The sequence below is a fragment of the Eptesicus fuscus genome, chromosome 3 (genome assembly GCF_027574615.1).
Source record: "Eptesicus fuscus isolate TK198812 chromosome 3, DD_ASM_mEF_20220401, whole genome shotgun sequence".
Lineage (NCBI taxonomy): Eukaryota > Metazoa > Chordata > Mammalia > Chiroptera > Vespertilionidae > Eptesicus > Eptesicus fuscus.
The window spans coordinates 89,215,156-89,235,528 of record NC_072475.1 but is presented as its reverse complement, the minus strand read 5'-3'; the positions used below and the strand labels follow the sequence as shown (position 1 = coordinate 89,235,528).

Here is a 20,373-nt window from a genome sequence, read left to right as displayed (position 1 = left end):
TGAATTTGTTTCGTCACAATCACAATCCATCAGAAAATAGCACTTAAAATCAAACTTACTAGCACTGGAGCACATACGTTTTATTTAAGAATGGTCTTCCTTTGACATATGAAAAATAGCTGCTAATGACAAGAAAGAAAATTGCATAAACTGTGAGAAGAAATTTCAATTTGCCTTAAGTGATGCTCATTATGGAATATTTCTGTCACACCCACAATGGAAGCTGTCAATGTGTAAAGTTCAAAACCCATACAAGGAGTTTATAGAGGCTCCTTACATCATACAGTGTGGCTTTGCCACCACCAATCTGCCACTTTGCTCTCAAAAATCCAATCTTTGGTACCAAATCCTTCATTCTACTCATAACTGTCATCTCCTAGTGAGGCCAAAATCCTATTATAAACATTGCTGAACCCAACCGGCGGGTGTGTGCCAGAGATACGGAGTTCCTCAGTAAAAGCCACCATTAAAATATCAAAAGTGCAGAGAGTATACGTCATTTCTCTGGCTGATTTCCTTTTATTTATTTTCATTTATATGTACATGGACCCAATTTTATTTTATAGATGCTTAAGCATTTTGGATATGCATGTACAAATGTGAATAATGAACAAATTCCTTACCAAAAATCTTGTCCTATTTAGGAAGTATTGTATTGTGATTAGTGAACACATTGTCATTGAAACTGAAACTCTATTTTTAAAAATGCACTTCATAAAGTCTGAACAAAGCTTTAAAATGCCTTAGGGAAAAATAAAATTAGAAGCAACTTAGTCTTTTCCCAGTTGGTATGTCTCTTGAGATTAGTATAATATGCAGCCTTTTCAAAAACAATGTTACATTTTACAAGTAAATGAAATGATACTGAATAGAAAATATATTTAAGGACAAGTCTAAACTTCAAAACCACTCTTTGGTATCTTGATTGTTAAGAAAAAATCTTGATACAAAGAAACAGATGATATGCTCTTTTTTCATGCTTGGGAATCAGTGTACTTATTTCATATGTATGTAAATTTTTTTCATTACATGACTCTTTGCTCACAAGAACTTAATCACAGCCACATTTGTTGGATGAAAAAGCATATGAGAAACTGTGTATGAGCTATTTCCATGCAATATTACTTTTCAGGTTAGTGGAGGCAATTCAGACTGAACAATGTTAACTCTCCAGGGTGACTGTGGGATCAGTGTTACTAGACAGTTGGATGATGTTAACGCTGACAATCTGACACATACAAAAAATCTATACATTGATTCAGCTTGCATTTGGGATTGAAAAATATTATACACTCACACACCCATATTCCTAAACAACAAAATGACAAAATTGATACATTATCCACTACAACCCACCCAACATATACCCAATAATTTCATTGTGTGATTTATACCTGAAATATATCTTAGAGATATAGAAGAATTTAGCATGAGCCATCAAATGATTCTTTCAATTCATAGTAGCTGGGGGACTTTTTACATTAACTATAAATATCTCTAAGAAAACATCTAAGGGCAAACAATATAAGCAATAGAAAATTCAACATTTATTTTTTAATTAAGTACTGTATCACTTAATTTTGGAAAAAGAACTATATTAAAAGGGAAAATGGGACAATAAAATGCTATAGAACCACTATCAAATTATCTTAAAAACATTCAGAAAACATTCTTAGAACAAATATTGACTTAAAACAGCAATGTTAAAAGATAACATTTATCTTTTTAGTAAACTCAGTGAAAAAAAATGCTACCACATTTTTAACCTAAAGGGTCCACACTATAATTTAATTCCCATCCTCTTGTTCTGCTTCCCATGAAAATAAATAGTTAGGTCAGAGGTGAAAGGATATGTGTTCCAACGCTTTCTGTCAGGCGGGAATTGGGCATTACCATTATCTCCAAAGATTGCCCTCTATCTACTTTGTTCTAGAGTTGCTCAAAATGGGTCTTGTGACTCTAAAATAAGAGATTCAAAGGGCGACAGCAGTTGCCCACACTCTTTGGAGGCAGGACACTGAGGTACCTCAGACCTCATTTTTCTTCCAGGTGCCTGCTCTCAACGTCCAGCAGCAACGGTCCCAGCAGAGCCTCCTGGAGATCTGGCTCCACCATCTCCTTCCCAGCCTCAGTGGCTCAGAAAACCGGTCCTTCTCCCCCTCTCCCTTTTGCTGTTTTAGGTTACTACTCATTTAGAGAGGTCTTTCCGGCCAGAATGAATTGCTCAAAGCACACACTACTAGATGAATCAAGCAACAATTGCTTTGCCGCTACAGTAAGAAAAAATGTCAGTAAATATGTTACTATTCAGCATGATTTTTCTTTTTCTTTTTTTAAATATATTTTTATTCCTTTCAGAGAGGAAGGGAGAGGGAGAGAGAGATAGAAACATCAATGATGAGAGAGAATCATCTATTTTCTGCCTCCTGCACACTCCCTACTGGGGATTGAGCCCACAACCCAGGCATGCGCCCTGACTGGGAATTGAACTATGATGTCCTGGTTCATAGGTCAACGCTCAACTACTGAGCCACACTGGCTGGGCTCAGCATGGTTTTTAAGTCAGTGATTTTATTTTGCTGTGGCTCAACTTAAGGACTCCCCTTTCCTACACACACACACACACACACACACACACACACACACACTTTCTGTAATATTGGGGAGCTGAGATCAATACATAGACATATTTGAAACTGTTGTTTCTATTTGGATGGGGATAAGGGGACAATAGGATTCACTAGATTTTCTTAACTGAGAAGCCTTATTCAATCTCTGCTAGAATGTGTAGTGAAATATGAGAGAATTGTATTATATCGTGCCGAACAAAGTACAAATATTTCTTGTCAATTGTTTGCCTAACAGCTGCAAAACACCTAAACAGGACTTTCCTCACACCATCAAGATACACAAAGTATGACCATTATTCCATTATTAGCTGGCATTCTATTCTTGTCTAAAGATTTACTGTGTAAATATATTCTGCAATCAAACATAATGCAGTTTTAAATTCCTCTGTAGCACTATAGCACTTGTGTGGCACTGTAAAAATCCCCTGCCCTAAATTAGACCCTTTAATTCAATACAGCTGGTCAGCAGCTCCTGCATAAAGTATTACCATGATGGCCAACAACGCTGTCAGTAGCCTTGATAACTACTATGTCCAAGACACTGTGTTTCTGCCAGAAATACAAACTTCTAGACACAATGTTTCTGTATAAAGACCCAAGGTTGGTGTTTTATGTGTAAAATGAGTGGACACAAGAAAAAGAGAAAATGCACCTGACCTTCATTTAGTACCTTGCATCAAGCCCTATGCCAAATTCTCCATACACATTATTAAAAAATATTTATTATGACCCTAGGAAATGGATATCAATAAACACATATGATATAGGCAAAGTTGAGCACAGAGAGATTTTAAGTAATTAATTCCAAATCACATTGCAACCAGACAGTAAGAAGGCCCAAACTTGAACTCAAAACAAACAGAACCCAAAGACTGCATTAACCAAACCTGTATGTATGACTTTGGCAATTAATACAAAACTCCCCATAACTCTCTTTGCTAGACATGGGGTCTCAATTTATTATACCTCTTTTTAAGATATTATTTTCTAAACCTTTATTTTGTGAATCTATCAATTATATCCAAGTTATGTTTGGTTTATCTAAAAATGCTGATTCACAACTAGAAACAACTATGGCAAAGTTCTATTCACAAATGGGAAGTAAATAATACATTTGAAATCACAGAACTTTACAGAGAAAATATTTCAATAATCACTTAATTCAACCCCCTTATTTTACAAATAACAAAACTGCAATCAATGATTTTGTACAAGGTATTGCTAATAAATTCTCCATTGAGGACACTTTTGTTTTTCTAATCTGGGGTACATGGTATGAACTTGGTTTATCTAAGTCAGTCCCTTAATCATTCGATTCATATTTATCCCAGGTCTTCCTTATAGAAATGCATTATCCCGAGTATTAGGGGAAATAATCAGTGCGAGATGGAGAAACGGAAATCGAAGAGCACACTGTGTTTGCAGGTGCTGCTCCGGTAACTAAACTGACACAAACAGCTCTCAAGATGCTCGTTCCTACCTCTCACTTTGCACTGCATCCCACACCCACCAGCATTTTCACTTTGCATTAAACATTCCAAATGCAGTCTTTACTCAGGGTCTTTGCACTGGATGTTCCCTCTGCCTCAAACAATCTTCCCCTGGATACTCATGTGCTGGAGAGCACTCTTTCTTCCTTCAGATCTATGCACAAATATAACCGTTTCAGAGAGAACATCTATTATTACCCTAAGTGAACGGGTCCCTTGGGATCCACTGTGCATTTGTTACCTGTCTCTTTCACTAAAAAGCTCCATGAGTGTAGAGCCTTAGACTCTCCTGTGCACTGATCCAGTCCTTCTACCTAGAACATAGTAAGACCCTAAGAAAGATGTGCGGTGTAAGTCAATGAATAAGAGGAGATAGATTTGAAGGCCAAATTTAAGATAATGCCAAGAAAATTCTAACAATAGTTACTAAAACATTACCTTATTTACCCTCTCTGTACTGAAATTTGATATCTGTCCAAATGTCTTCTCTATGCAGTCATGCATATTATAGAAAAAACACTGAACTGCAGAGTTTTTGCATATATACAATACCTCACTTAAAACTATTCTAGTTGTGATACTATAGACAATCACGCTCACATATAGCTATAATTTTGGGCTCTTGTTCCTGCATTCCAAGTCAAATGATTACTCGGGTTGCCTATGCCAGTGTTCTAAAAGAAATAGGCATTGTATTTATTACTCTCCTAGCAAAAAAATATCCTGATAGGATCTATTATTGATGTAACAAACTATTAAAGTCAGCTGATTCATTGAAGTTTTCTTATTTTTACCTTTTCCAAGTTATTAAATGTATTCACCATGTACTATCAAATAGGACATTGGTTGGTTACATAACATCTTACGTTTCCAAGGACTGAGTTCTCAGTTCTTTGGGAAGCCTGTAATAATGTATTAATCAAATAAGCAGTTATGGTTCCCAATCCATCTCTGTCAAGACTCAGTCACTTGAGTTTGTATTCCTCCTTCTCATTATAGTCACTGCTTATCTTAATATTCTTCCTACTTACAGGAAGGAAGGGAGAGAGGGAAGGAAGGGAAGGAATGAAGGAAGGAAGGAAGGGAAGGAAGGAGGGAGAGAGGGAAGGATGGAGGAAGGAAGGGAGGGAGGGAGGGAGGGGCCATCCTATCTACAGATCAGGCCCAGCAATTTCATAGGGGCAGGATCTCCCCTACAAAGGAGCAGAACCATTCCTCTGATGCTGAGAGGAGACCGACCACTCATCACCTCTCACCTGCCCCCAACCACGGGTAAGCCTTTCCTCATCAAAGGTCACCTGCAGCACTTGTTAAAGTGTGATTCCCAAAGCCTTCCTTTAGAAACACTGATTCAGTAGGACTGAGTTAGGTGGCCTGCAATCTGTGTTGATAACAGCCCCAGATCAATGGTTATCAAATGGGAGCCTGCATCTGAATCACTGGGAGGGCTGGTTAAAACACAAATACCCCTGAGTTTCTGGTTCAGTAGGTCTGGAGTGTGGTCCAGGAACCTGCATTTCTAACAAGCTCCCATGTGAGGGCAATGTTCCTCATCCTGGAAACCACACTCTGAGAACCATTAAGACTAGATGCTTCAAATAACCTAGTGAGTTCAGAAAAAAAAAGTTCATAACACATTTCTCTAAAACTATCATTGGAATGATGTATTTTTTTTTCTCAGCCTTGTAATTATCCCAATTAAGATGTCATCCAACAATTTTCAGTGAGCTAACCATCAGATTCAAACACTCCTCTGTGACCTCTATGTAGACAGAACTAAAGAAGAGAATGCCCAATCTACTGTTTTTACTTCACCGAGGTCCAAACCATGTACATAGAGTCAGTAATGTCTGGATTGTACAGGACAAAGAGTTAACACACAACAAAGTAGGACAGGGAAAGCTATCAAGAGAACAGAGACAGCTTTCAAAGCTGGTATTCCTGGGCCAGACTCAGATCTCTGCTATGTCACCACGTAGCACCTAGTGGAATGAGCAAGAGCTAATTTTTAAAAGCTGATCCAGGCACGCCTGTTATTTAGACATCCAAATTGGGCCATGGGGGCTTGAGGAATGGTGCCTCGCAGCTAGATCTGGCCACTATAAACTCTGGCTGGTTGCATCACTACTTTCCATGAGGAATTTAAGGGGTGTGACTGCATCTTTTCCAACCCTGCATTCCACATGTGACAAAACTGATCCAGCTGTTTGTCTGAAAGAAATTCCTTGCTGTCCTTAAAAATTAAAAAGCAAGTGGATATCCGTCCTTCAGGGGCAAATCTCCAGCTGGAAACTGGTACAGGCGGTTGCGAAACAGAGACAGGGCCCTGGAGAGCATCTGCTTTTAAATTCTTACCTCGCCATAGGGGGGTTAGCCCCATCTTGCTTTTTGTAATGGCAGACTCTGGATGGAGGGTGCTGGCTTGGCCCAAAGCTCTTGAGAAGTGTTCATCCACTACTGACCCAATGTCTCCCTGGAAATAAGTGAAAAGGACACAGCGAGAGTTAAGGTACTCCATCTCGGCAGGCTGGTCTTTCTCCTCCTCCTCCTCCTCCTCATCCTCCTCCTCCTCCTCCTCTTGTTTGCTGGGAAGGGTGACTTCCAGAGAGTCCTGCATCTTGCTGTATACCGCTAACTTTTTCTGGGATGGAATAAACAAAACACAGTATCAAAGACAGTTTGTAAAAAAGCATTAACTATTTAACTTTTCAATTTAAATAAATATATACATATATAATAACATATGTTCTTAAACTGATTCTTCATCTGCTTTACCCCATCTTTCCCTTCCCCAAACCAACCTTCTCCTTCCCACCCTCAAAAAAAAAAAATCTATTTCAAATTTAGAAGAAAAATTAAAGACCTTTATCAGATTGTATATTTCCAGAGTGTGAAAGTTTTTTTGTTAATCTAGGTATACCAAAAGAAGGATGACTTTGCAAAAAACAAACAAACAAAAAAAGACAGATTCCTTCCCCACTTTTCTTCCACTTTTTATTTTAAACATTTAACGCATGGCAACTCTATAGTTTGGGACATGGAGAAATGGGGGATGGAGGCCTAATTATCTGAGGGTGGGGTGGAGGAGAAAAGAGCTTTCCATAAATGAAATAAACTAAAATAAAAACAGGAATGTAGCATCTTATAAATGATTTGGCAGATGTGCCCAACTCATTTCTCAAAAATCAAACTAAAATGACAAAATAAGTCTGTGTGAAGATCCATTTTGCATGGAACATATTTTTCAGATGTTCCACTTACCACCATTATCATAGAGAGAAAAAGGGTATTGTTGTGGCTTACAGAAAATAGTACAAGATGCTAGCAATGGCTAGCGTGGCTTTCAAATAAAAATGAGAACATTTGGATGATTTTAAAACATTTTTAAACATATGGGAATAGTGATACTAATAGTTAATATATTATGCCAGACACTTACAAAACTTTATACTTATTAATTGCCCCACTTAATCCTTATGATTCTATAATGCAGTTATTGTTATTCTCCACATTTTAAACATGAAGAAACAAAGGCACAGAGAAGTGAAGTAAACTGCCAAAGCTCACAGAGCATGTAAGTGGTGGAGTCAGGATGTGTAATAAAAATATGCAGATTTACATATGTGTGTACATGTATGTGATGGAGAAGAGCAGGGGAGAGGTATCTACTGTGGGAATCAAAATTGCCAAAGTGTATTTTGTATGGTTTTTCTGTCTGGTAAGTTTTTCATTGTTATTTTCTTATTCTTGCTTTTCAGTATTTCCAAAACATTTATCATCGAACACACATTACTTTTATTATCAACAACTTTAATGTGAACTAGATATAAGGAGATAATGCTGAAGATTATAAAATTCAATATCCTAATGATAGAATGAGCATTCTATCATCTATATACCTGTAAAACTTGATCCTTTGTCATACTATGTTTTTAATTTCAGAAAATAAAATGCATGCTGGAAAATGAATGTGAGTAGAAAAAAATAAATGATTCTAGAATACTCAGTAATCACATAATTTTGCAAATGTTATCAAAACACATAACTCCAACTCTTATGTTTCTAAGCTTCAAAATCTGTAGTCACAAATTTTAAGTGCTTCACTCAATAAACTAAACTCTTTCCCCTAGCAGTGAATATGTTGTTCTTGTCTGAGGTGAATCCTGAAATGTTCAGGTATTTTATGAGCAACTGCTTGTTATTTTGGGGCTGCTATTTATAAATATGTGTATTGATTTTTTGTTTAAAATGTGTATCAATGTAATTAGCACTTTGATTATCTATTGACAGATAATTCATTCATTGTGAGTGTGTATGTTTTGCTGGTGAATAGGTGGTTGTAATGATTGAGTGGTTATATTTCTTATAGTCTCTTTGCACAAATTTGAACATGTTTAGAGTTAACTTCATTAGTAAAAACACCACAGTAGCATAAGTTACATATAAAATGAGAGGACTGATGGTCCCACTATGCCAAGGTTACAGGTTCAATCCTCTGTCAGGGTGCATATAAGAAGCAACCAATAAATGCAGAAGTGGGTGGAACAACAAATCGATCTCTCTCTCTCTTCCTCTCTCTAAAATCAATCAATAAATAAAAATTTTCAAATGAGATGATTGATCTAAATGACCTCTAAAGTTACTCCTAACTTTAAATTCTATTATAAAATTAAATGAATATTATGATTTATTAGTCAAATCACAGTCCTGTTTCTCTGGGCACATGGGCATTTACTCGAAGTCATACCATGTTAAGCATATACACACACTCTTTGCCTAATACTCTGGCATCTCAGAAAGAAGCAGTTTATATATGGGAAGGAAATTAAAACTAACCTACAGAGTAGCTTCACTGTCCACAAGAGTTCATTACTATCTATGAAACTGATTTTAATTTTCTGTTAATGTCCAGTTCAGCATTAGTTTGTGAGAATTGAGTTTCACAGCTATTGTTTCATTTGTTTTCAATGTAATCCTGGCTGCGTTAACAAAGAAGGCGATGTGTTATTTTATCCAAATTAGCAATCAATTATGAGATGAAATATAAAACTAAATTTTTATATATGTAAAAAGCTTTAAACTGCAAATCCTGATATAAATGTAGTGGAGTATTATGACCTATACCAATAATATATATATTTTTTAATTTTTTAATTGATAGTAGTTGAATTTAGTGTATACATTTACTATTTATTTAAGATGATAGAATTTGATCATTGCAAACTAATTTTATGTTTTTCTTTTTAAACCATTGCTGAATGGCTGGATACAAATAAATAAATCTAAAAATTATATACTTTTCAATATAAAATGGGGAAAATTGAGCAAAATCTGCTACTGTATCATAATGCCTTTTATTCATCTATTTTCTAAAAATCATTCTTTTGTTGATGGACACATTGATTCCTTTATTCTTTATATATCACATAAATGTGATATATCTGCCTATGCACATATGCATTTATATGAATATATATTAATATATTATTCCTTTTGATATGCAAACACCTGTGATTCTGCTAAAATGTCTATTTGACTCCTCTATGTAAGTAAAAATGTTTGGAACTATTATAAATATACCTCTTTTTTTGTTATTGTTCTCCCAACTCTTTAAGGCAGGTCTACTAATTAAATAAATTTGACTGGAGACTATCAAAGAAATAAATGAAAAGGGAGCCTATGACATATTTACCAATAAGGAGTAAAAATGCATATCTATCATTCATTCCCTCTCATACATTTTTCAGATTAAGTTGGGGCAATTTTCACAAATTAGAGTGAATCAATTTAAACATTTACATTTATCACACACACACACACACACACACACACACACACACACACACTTATAGCCTTACCACCAACATCAATGTTTAAAGGAAAAATTCTAAAGTAGCCAAATGGCCTGATAGCTACCTAAAATGCTAACATTTAATTTGCATACATTTTTCAAACACTGAGTCTGAGCATGAAGAAAATAGAACACAGAATGTAAACAGCAATTGATCGATATGCTGACATTCACAACATCCTAATATTCTTCTCCATGGACTCCAGCCTCAGCTACTTTCTGTGACCTGTGCTTTAGAGTCTAAGTTAGACGGTAAATCAATTTGTTGCCCTTTTTTAAAACTATGTTACTCATGTGCACTTTTCTGTATCACCTTGGTGTTTGTTCCCTGGAATGCAGCTTCCTTAGTGTTATCTTCTTTCTTGAGAATATAGAAAGTTCAAAATGTTGAGAATAAATCTCAAATCATCAAAACCTAAATTTCTCGAAACAACATTGAAAAGCAATCTAGTTCATATTTTCCTCAAAACGCACCATCATTCCCTAAAAAGAGTCAAATCGCTCAGAAATGTTCTTGCTTTTCTTATGAAACCCTGAAGTGTCATTAGCAAAAATAAAGAACCCATCCAAAGGGACTTCAAAAACTACAAGTCGGTTTATTTAATGCACATTAACTGGCTCATCTCCATCTCATAGTAATGGCTATTGTCCAGGTAAAATGACATTCAAGTAAGAATGAGCAAGTTAACAGGCACAGCGCTAAGACTGACTCAGGAAGAGGTTAGAGGAGCGGTGTGAAGGGGGCCGCTGGCCAGTGCAAACCGTACCCAGCCACCTCGCAGCCTGCCATCAGGCGCAACAGAAACAAACTTGCACAGGAATGTGCAGGGGAAAGGGTTTGTCTGACAAGAGAAAGACTTCCATGTCAGGAGCCAAATACCACTAACTCCCCAAGGCTTAAGGCTAAGAAAAGCCAAATGATTACTGTGCATGTGTGGAAACTTTTTTCCTAAGGAAACAAAAGTATTTTAATGACTCATTGGATATTTTGAAACAGCTTTTTGCTTTTCTTTCTTTCTTTCTTTTTTTTTTTCCTCTTTCGACTGGCTATCTTCTCTAAATGCAACAATTTTATGTCCAAAATATGCTTTACTATAATACGAGCCAGAAGTAACTGTTTCAAAATTGTAAAGTCTATAGAAATAGCACATTGCTCTTTGATCATATTTTTCTGAATTCACTTGAATAACAGATTTTAAAAAATATCTCAGACAGACATGAAATTTTGATCCTTAGCCTATTTGGAAGAGGAGGAATCAGGTTATGGGAGGGCGGGTCAGGAGAAGGAAGATATGCCACACATTTCCTATTTTTTATTATTAACTCTCTCAAACACATTTTGAATAATTATTCGCGATTTATATATGCAAAAACTGAATTACTTGACTAGGGTCATCTAACTACTAAATAGCAGAGATAGAACTAGAACCTACTTTTAACTAGCTACCTACAAAGCATGTACCGAGAAAACAGACGGCAGGAAATGCGTCTCTATAGGATATTTATTTTAATTGATTAGGCAGACTCCCGGAGTCAGCATGGCATCACTTGCTAAGTAAGGGGAGTCTAAAGTTATCTATAACATTAATACAATTAGTAAACATATATCAAAAGTATGGCTATTAAGAAATGCAGTATTCTTCATTATATATATTGATAAAACTGAACTTCTATATCTAAACATGTATTGTCCCCTTGACCAGTCAGATCACATAATGCAATTGCTTACCATTTTTCTGGAAATCATTTTGGGAACAGTGAGCAGAGTCAGTTTGTGAAGCACAGTCACACCTTGAGATTCTGTTTGTTTGCTATTTTTAATTTGTTTTGTTCTTAACAGTTGGAAGGAGCAAACCAAAAATAATATTAACATGATCAGCAATTTTTTTATTTAGCACACTTGCCTCTCAATGATTCTGGTCATGATAAAAAATCAAACCCTTTTTCTTTTCAAACCCATCTCCTTCAAAGATGAACATTTTCCAGTTTTGAGGATGTTCAAAAAAATACGCCACAGGCTTAGAGAGAATTTCAAAATTTTCATTCCCAAAATGGTTTAAGCAATGATCACAAAATAAAGGTATGTGTTCTCTCTCAAACTGACTGCTATGAATGGAACACTAGTCCCAATGTATAAATTTCTGGTATATTTGCATAAACCTATTACAAGACTTAGGGCATGATTTCAGTTTTTAAAGATGTATCTGTTATTCATTGAATTGTCCGTTAATTCCTATTTTGTGTCAGTAATTGTGCATAGACTTGGAGCCTAAAAGATCAAAGTCATAGCCTACCTCTAAACTTGTAGTTGGGAAAGCAGTGTAAGGGCAATAGAAAGTAAAGGGAATCTTGTGGTTTATCCATATGGCTAATTGTTTTATTTCGTCAAGGAGCTAATGCTCAACAATTTAAAAATAAGAAAAGTAAGCAGATAATGTTAGGTAAGTTACTGATTGTTTTCTTGTTTCTAAGGAAAGCTAGATGGGAAGGGAGCAATAGGAAGGACTGTGATAGGAGAAAGGATTTAACCAAAACTTGTCCATGAGTCTGGGTAGCCCTCTGGCCCTCAGCTTCCTCTTCTGAAAATGAGAAATTTTGACTTGATTATATTATAGGTCTGGTCCAATTCTATATCCTAATAAGCAACATGCTGGAGCTCTAGAAAAATTCACACTTAATTTTGTTTCTTCCATTGGCTGCCTCATCTGATTTTTGCAGGACACTAGCCAAAAACACCCTACAGACCATTGAAGGCTAATTCATTTCCAGACATGGGTCATCTAGTCTGATTCTCAGGAATTAGTTTCAGTACTTCTTTTATCTGTCTTCACAGTAACAAGAAATACTGCATCTTTTGAGGCCCCCCACTAAATCCCACACGGACAAGTGTTTTGGCATACTAAAATAATATACTTTTAAGAGCAAAAGACACCTGTTTACTTTAGGTCATTCTCTTTTTCCTATATTAAAATAAGAGATAAATGAAAAATAGTTCAGTTATCCAGTTCAGACCACACTTTTAAATTACTGGCATAAATCTGGTATCCACTGAACTATCTATAAATATGGCATTAATGACTTGTTTCTAGCAGCAGATGTTTGGGTCCAATGGCTCAAGGCATTCTTAGGGTCTCCCTAAATGAATAGTTAAAGCAGAAAACCAGCTGCTTAAGGATATGTGTTTTGAAAGATTCAAGGCACAGTTTTGCCCCCCCAACTATTTCTTTTACTTGTGTCTGCCAGAGACTGATATTCAAGTATCAGAGATCTTTTGTTTCTTTCTCTTTTCTCTTTAAAGTAATTTTTATTATTGTCCAACCACAGTTTACATTCAATATCATTCCACACCAGTTTCAGATGTACAGCAAAATGGCCAGAAAACCATGCACTCTACAGACTGGTCCCCCTGCTGCCCCAAGCACCCACCTGGCCCTATACCCAGTTATTTCAACATTATTGACTATATTCTCCATGCTGCAATCCACATTTCTGTGGCTATTCTGCAACTACTAATTTGTACTGCTTAATCCCTTCACCTTTTTGACCCAGCCCTCCAACTCCTTCTCCTCTGAAAACTGTCAATCTGGTCTCTGTATCTTTGAGTCTGTTTCTATTTTGTTGTTGTTGTTTATTTTGTTCCTTAGATTCCACATATAAATGAAATCATATGGTACTTGTCTTTCTCTGACTGGCTTATATCACTTAGCATAAAACCCTCTAGGTCCATCCATGCTGTCATAAAAGGTAAGATATCCTTCTTTTTTATGGCCAAGTAGTATTCTATTGTGTAAATGTACCATGGCTTTTTTTATCCACTCATCTACTGATGGGAAACTGAGCTGCTTCCAAATCTTGGCTATTGTAAATAACACTCTAATGAGCATAAGGATGCATATATTCTTTCAAATTAGTGTTTTGGGTTTCTTTGGATATATTCCCATAAGTGGAATCGCTGGGTTATAAGACAATATTTTTTCTGAAAATAATACCTTAAGTTATTTCCCATTACTAGATGTATTAGTTTGGATTTTTTTTTTTTTGAGAGAGAGAAAAAGGAAGGGAGAGGGATGGACAGAAACATCAATGAGAAAGAAACATCATCACTTGGCTACCTCCTGCACACCCCCTCCTGGGGATTATGACTGCAAACCAAGCATGTGTCCTGATCGGGAATCAAATCAGTACCCTCTTGGTTCATTGGTGTGCTCAACCACTGAGCCAGACCAGCCAGGCTGGGTTTTTTTTGGGTTTTTTTACACTAACTGGAAACAGGATCTGTGGGAATTTGATCCAGGTTAAGCACCCAAGTTTTAGAATGATAGTCATCTAACTCACAAATTTGTTTTAGGATCTGTCTTAAGCATTCTGAGCATAATACTTTTAGTCTCACTGAAAATTCCCTTTGCAGAGAAACATAAGACAGAAATATGCATACTGCCTATTGGGGTAAGCTCAGTATCTTCTCTGTAATAGCCCAAAGAGTCAGTGGACGGGGTGGTTCTACCTTCTGAATACTCTCATTTCCTTTGGTATGGGACATGTCCCTGCCATCCCCAACATCATGAGACTTAATAAGTGCTCGGTGAAGTGGGGCTTCCTTGCATTTATCCAAAATACTCAAATTTTCAAAGTGTTACCTTGTCCTGGCATTTGGTTTCCATCACTCCGAATGATTTTATAGATTTCAAGCCCGCCTTTACTATCATTATTGTAATCTTCATTCGGGTTGACTGCCGGAGACAACAGTTCAGTTAGTTATTTTAAAGTTTAATTTTCTTCTCTAGCTTTGAATTTTCTGTCTGCAAAGTTATTGGGAGCACAAAACTGTGGGGCACATTAAGCGCCTAAGTCTCTGCAGTCAAGTAAATTTGTGTAGTGTGGAATTATAGGGGCTGTTTTTTCTCAAAGAAAGTCCTGGATGAATTCTTATAAACCCACTTAAGTCTTTGTTTACAGTTGCAAAAAAATTAGATCCTGCACCGTAAATAAGTGGACTGTGTACTGAAACTACCTAAGATATATAATTGTATTCTTTCTTCTTCATGAATCTAAACTTACATTAGAATAGCAATGAAATATGAGGCACTTAAAGCTGACTGTTAATACCACTTCTTGCACACTATTTTAAATAAATAAATGTTCATTTGCTAAGTGGATAGCCTACTTCATCAACAAAGGATGCAACATGGATAGCAAAAGTCATTAGCATAATACAAATGCTTGCAAAAGGACTTTGGAATGCCTAAACTAAAAAAGTACACTACCAAGGACTTGGAAAGAATTTCAAGCTCCAAGGCCAAAGAATCTACTGCATATTAATCTTCTTTATCAAGAAGTTGATTTGGAGCTCGAAAGACAAGAATAAGCTTATTGTGCAATAGCAAAAAAAAAAAAAAAATCTTGGGATACTGCATGCCATGGTGGAAAGATGCTACATTGGGGAGTAGGGGATTCTGAAGGTTCTAATTTTGTCACCAACTAGCTTTGAGATATTTAGCCAGGCATCGGAATCCTATGACTATCCATGTTCCTGTTTGTAAAAGGAGGGCTTGAGGCATGTTTTTCCAGTTTTTTTCCCCTTGACAAACAGAATCTCAGAGAGGTTTTATGACCTAACCGAGGTGACAGAGTCCAGAGAAAGAGTTTAAACTCTTACAAATTTATAACTGGAGTTATGTCTCCCAAGGGCACTGAACTCTTGTGAAGGATGCACGCAGCGACTGTCATCTTTGAAGAGGACAGAGTAAACGTGCACATACTTGAAGCCCCAAGTATGATTGTTAAAACTTCCTACATCCAATTGGAAAACTAGCTATTGTTCTCAGCTTTCACTACCCCACCGGCAAACTATACAACTCTGAAAGCTTTGCTTTAAGCATCTTCCTGAGGTTAACATTATGATTACAGAGGGTGGGGCGGGGTCAGAGAACAACTGACTGTCTGCACTTAAGATGAGAAATCCACTGGGTATGAAGAGAATCTATGATTTCAGATCATTTCCCTCAATGTTTCCTGACACATACTTTGAATTTTTTTCTTGGTTCCTACTGTCACTGTTAGAACACAAGTGCATTCCTCTCTACACACGTTCTGCAGTGTCATCATGCCTTCAGAGCATGTGCTGAAAGACTGAGTCAAGAGTTCTCATGAGATGTTAGGGGCCGATGTAGTAAGGCTGTAAAGAGATGGTGGGCCAGGGAGTTTAGCATCCCTTGGCAAATCCTGACTCTGCAGAGAACACTGCAAGATTTATGCATAGCCATGCAATTTCTAGGAATGAACGCCAGGGCCTATAAAATTAACCCAGACATATTTGCATATTACTTGGATTCATTTAATCTACTGCACACCTAGGTAACACATTGCAGTTAGCTATGGCTTTATAGTACTAACCTGTTACCCACCTACAATGTATATGTTCAATAAAAACCTTAGCTTAAAATTTTAAGTGCACATTTGTGCTGTTAGGAAAAACTTGAAAAGTACACATATCTGGAGTATGAAGTTCTAGTGTTCCAAATTTTTTTTCAGCTATATGATCATACATTAAGAGGACAAATATACCTATGTTTAAAAATCCATCATAATGAACCATTTTAAAGTATACACAAATTTACAAGAACTTCAGAGCTATATAGGTTTGAGAAAAAATCAGTTCAAAGATATACTACTACAACTGAATACAGAAGTCATATAAAACTTTAGTACTCTGTTTTCTAACATTTTATTAATGACTGTTATACTTTATTAATAACTTTATCATTTTTTCTGCTTTCTCCCCCCCCCCTTTTTTCTCCTCAACAAATCAAATGTTTAAACGCAGTAGAAGTTGTAGCCCTTATTTTTGTCTCCCAGGCAAGATGTTATTAGGGGTCACTTCCCACGTACGGAGAAAATGATCTTCATGGATAATAATGATAAAACCTTATGGAATGCAAAAACAACCAAAATATGTATTCTCAGATGACTGCATTGGGGCCAAGTCAGTATCAGTCCCACTTCACCCACGCACCACACAGTCTAAAAACGCTGTCAGCCTGATAAGCATTTCCTGATTTACTCTTTTTTTCCAATAGAAAATATAGGTCATCAAAATAAACTCCTGACAGTGAAAGAACAATCGTTATACTAGCGAATCTCTTTTTCATTTGTTAGCCAGTTATAGGCAAATAGTTTCTTTACTCGACTAAAAAAAAATAATAATAATCTTGAACAAGCCATTTTGGTAAAAGCAACATACAAATTTGCAAGCACATCTCTCAACTAAGTTATTTAGGTCAACTCAGCCACACATCTATTCAAACAAAATCTACAGAATTCCAAGGTACGGTGGAAGTTGATCATTATTTACTAATACGTGCCCCTTGCCAATGTTGACAAGTCAGGCAACAGAGAGAGCTCATTCTTCAGTTTATTGATGGTCTTAGCAGAAGAATGAAATTTCAGGATTGAGTCTCAGGGCTATTGCAAATGTTAGGTGAAGGGCTGGAGTTGTTTCTTATTGAAAGCTAAATGCTGTGGCTTGTAATTTATAATGTTTCTGATGTTAAATTTTATAGTCTAGCCCCAAAAAAGTATTATAGTTCTAACCCCAGTCACAGATCCTTCATATTTTAATGGAATTATTTTCACATTAGAAAAATAAAACCTCATTCACATCTACTAGCTCAAGTTATTTTTTAAGAGGAAAAATACCTTCCTGAATGCTCAGTAAAGTTTGAGTCTGTTGCACATCCACATTCCAACTGATAATTGAGGGCCTCTACCGTCTCTGCGATGGAAGCAAGGAGAGGAGGAAAGGGTGTGTCAACTGGGACAGTGTTTATTAAACACAGAAACTGATTTCCAGCACCTCTTTGCCTCACTCCCTAACTTGTACTAAATGGTTTTCTTCATTATTTATATCTTTTATATTTAAAGCCAAAAAAAAAAAAAGACAAACAGCATAACCAAAATGTTTTACTCTGTCATCCTTGACCACAAATTACAAAATGTTTTCCCATTCTCCTCCCCAGAAGTAATCTTCTCTGAGATGCTGAACCTGCTGAATATTAAATAATAAAAATGATAGCAAGAAAATGGGGTTCCTTGCTCATTGTTCTTAGTTGGTCCTTGCGAACCTCATTGTGTGGCAGAAAAATCTGAGGCATGCACCCTTTCCGAGTCAGATGGATTTCACAGTCCCTAAATTCTAAACAGAAGTTATGATGTCTTTCCAAAGAGTAGCACCACACATCTAGCAAAGAGACAGAGGAAAAGAAAAATACAGAAATTAAGAGGCCAGAATAACTAAAGAGCACACCCCTTAAGAATACCATAAAACATACAGTTCTTGAAAAACTTAAAACAGATCAATAAATTCAGTAGATTATAATTTTCTAACCTTATCTAGTTCCCTCGTAAGTGTATTTTTTTTAAGTCTCACCAAATCAACCCACTCTAATCCCGAGGGTCTGAGGACCCTGCTTTGGTATAACCCAGAGCCAGGCACTCACATGTGTCCTGCGCAGCACTAACTAAGCCTTGGCACACTCTGCTGGTGTCCAGAGAGGAATACCCAGGGGTACTGAGTGCCAAGTTCCCCAGAACCGAACTCTCTCTTCTGAAAGACTGTATCATCTCCCTGGGTCCCGAACCCCTTTCATCAACAGCATTCTCAGTCACTCTTGACATGGTAGAGAACCCTGATCCAAGGTCACCTCTTGGCCAGAAGAGGACACGGACACACACACACACACACACACACACACACACCACTTCCAACAGGCTGAACTCTAACACCTCTGTGCTTTGGTGGGATGCAGGGTGAATGCGGGTGGGGTGAGGGCACAGGGGTAAACCATATGGTGACAGGAGACTGGGTGGTGAGCACACAGTGCAATATACAGATGATGATTTACTAAGGAATTGTACAGCTGAAACATTTCACGTTATTAAACCATTGTTGCCCAAACAAATTTAATTTTTAAAAAAAGTGAATGAGGAATGTGGGGATGAATCCCTGTCCTCTAAGTGGTAGTCATAAGAAGACACACTCTGCAAAGAAGTTCTAGTAACGTTTGAGAGACATTACTCGACACGGTGTTCTACCATAAAAAACCCCCGTTCCCTGAGCTCACCGTCCAGGTAGGGCTACCTCCCCGGTCTACGTCAGGGACACATTCCATCCCATCCATCAAGAAAACCCTGCAACCCTCAACCTTTCCAAAAGAAACAAAATATCCGGTTTAAGGGAAGTTTACTCACATACTCCTGGGACAGATGCCCCTGGTGAGCTTCAGAGAACTGAGCCCTACGAGCTAGGGTGGCTATGAGGGTCGCCTCTGAGTTCCGGCGACCGCGCTCCCCGCAGCCCCCAGCCAGGTAATGCCTCCCCTCCAGTCCCCGCCGCCCGCCCAGCCGCGCGTCCCTTCCCGAAGCCTCGCCTCCTCCCTTCTGATCGCTTTCTGCTCGGGGCGCTTCCGCAGGTCCCAGAGCATCCTCCGCGCCCCGGGCCCCCACGGGACGTCGCCGAAGCCCCAGCCCGACGCTCTCGGCGCCCCCGGCCCCCGCCCCCGCCCCCGGCTGGCTGCCTGGTCCGTGACTCACCTGCTGGCCAGGTTGGGGCGACGGGTGGTAGTAGGCTGTGGGGCAGGTTGCAGCTGCCACGGGGTTGGGCAGATACTGGGGCGCTCCATACGGCTGGGGGTGATACATCACCTCCGCACAACTCATGGCAGCCGGGGCAGCGGCGGTCCCCGAGCTGCCGCCGCCGGTCTGTGCGCTCCCGCCGCCGCCGCCGCCGCCGCCGCCTCTGTCGCTGCTCCAGCTGCTACTGCGGCGCAGGCGGGTCCTCCGCGGCCGCGGGCTCCGTGCGGGGCGCGGGCTCGGCAGGGCTGGGCGATGAGCGGGAGCCCGTGCGCGGGCACCTTCATCTTCAGCCCCGGCGGAGGTCCCCTTGCCCGCGCTTATATAGCGGCTCGGGCACGCGGCGGCCCGCCGCGCGGCGGGGGCATGACAGCGCCGGGTCCGGCGAGGGCAGCGGCTCCCACGGCAGCGCCCGCCGCAGCCCCAGCCCGGGCCGCGCGGCTCTGGTTTGCATACACACAATGCGCGCCCCGGCCGCCCTATCGCCGGCGCTCCCGGCTGGGCGCGGGCTGGGGGGGGGGGCAGGGGCGGAGGGAGGGGGCGGCTGGGGAGGAGGGAGCGCTCGGCCTCCCGGGGCTGGGACGCGGAGCGCCGCGAAGTTCCTCCAACTCTGTCCGCGGGCGGGTCGCCCGGCTGGGGGACCTCGGGAAGGGCCGGCTGCGGATTGGAGCGGAGTTTGCAGCCCTCTCCGCCTCCCGGCCGTGGGACGGTGGTGGGAGGGGAATGGTATGCAGAGGCTCCGCGCCCTCGGAGCTCCGCGGTTCCCACCCCGTCT

At 39.0% G+C, this 20,373-nt stretch overlaps 1 protein-coding gene across 2 annotated transcripts in view; it reads right to left on the bottom strand.

Moving 5' to 3' along the window:
• The window catches only part of VGLL3 (vestigial like family member 3), a 46,713-nt gene extending 26,615 nt beyond the window's left edge, over positions 1-20,098 (bottom strand). Inside the window, exons 1-2 of one of the 2 annotated variants that reach the window (XM_028128058.2) lie at positions 19,560-20,098; positions 6,476-6,761 (exon numbers count right to left, since the gene is read on the bottom strand). In XM_028128058.2, coding sequence (XP_027983859.1) covers positions 6,476-6,761; positions 19,560-19,685 — 412 coding nt within the window. In that variant the 5' untranslated portion in view covers positions 19,686-20,098. The remainder of the gene's footprint in view (positions 1-6,475; positions 6,762-19,559) is intronic. The other variant, XM_028128059.2, reaches the window with a different exon arrangement.
• Between the last annotated feature and the right edge of the window lie 275 nt (positions 20,099-20,373).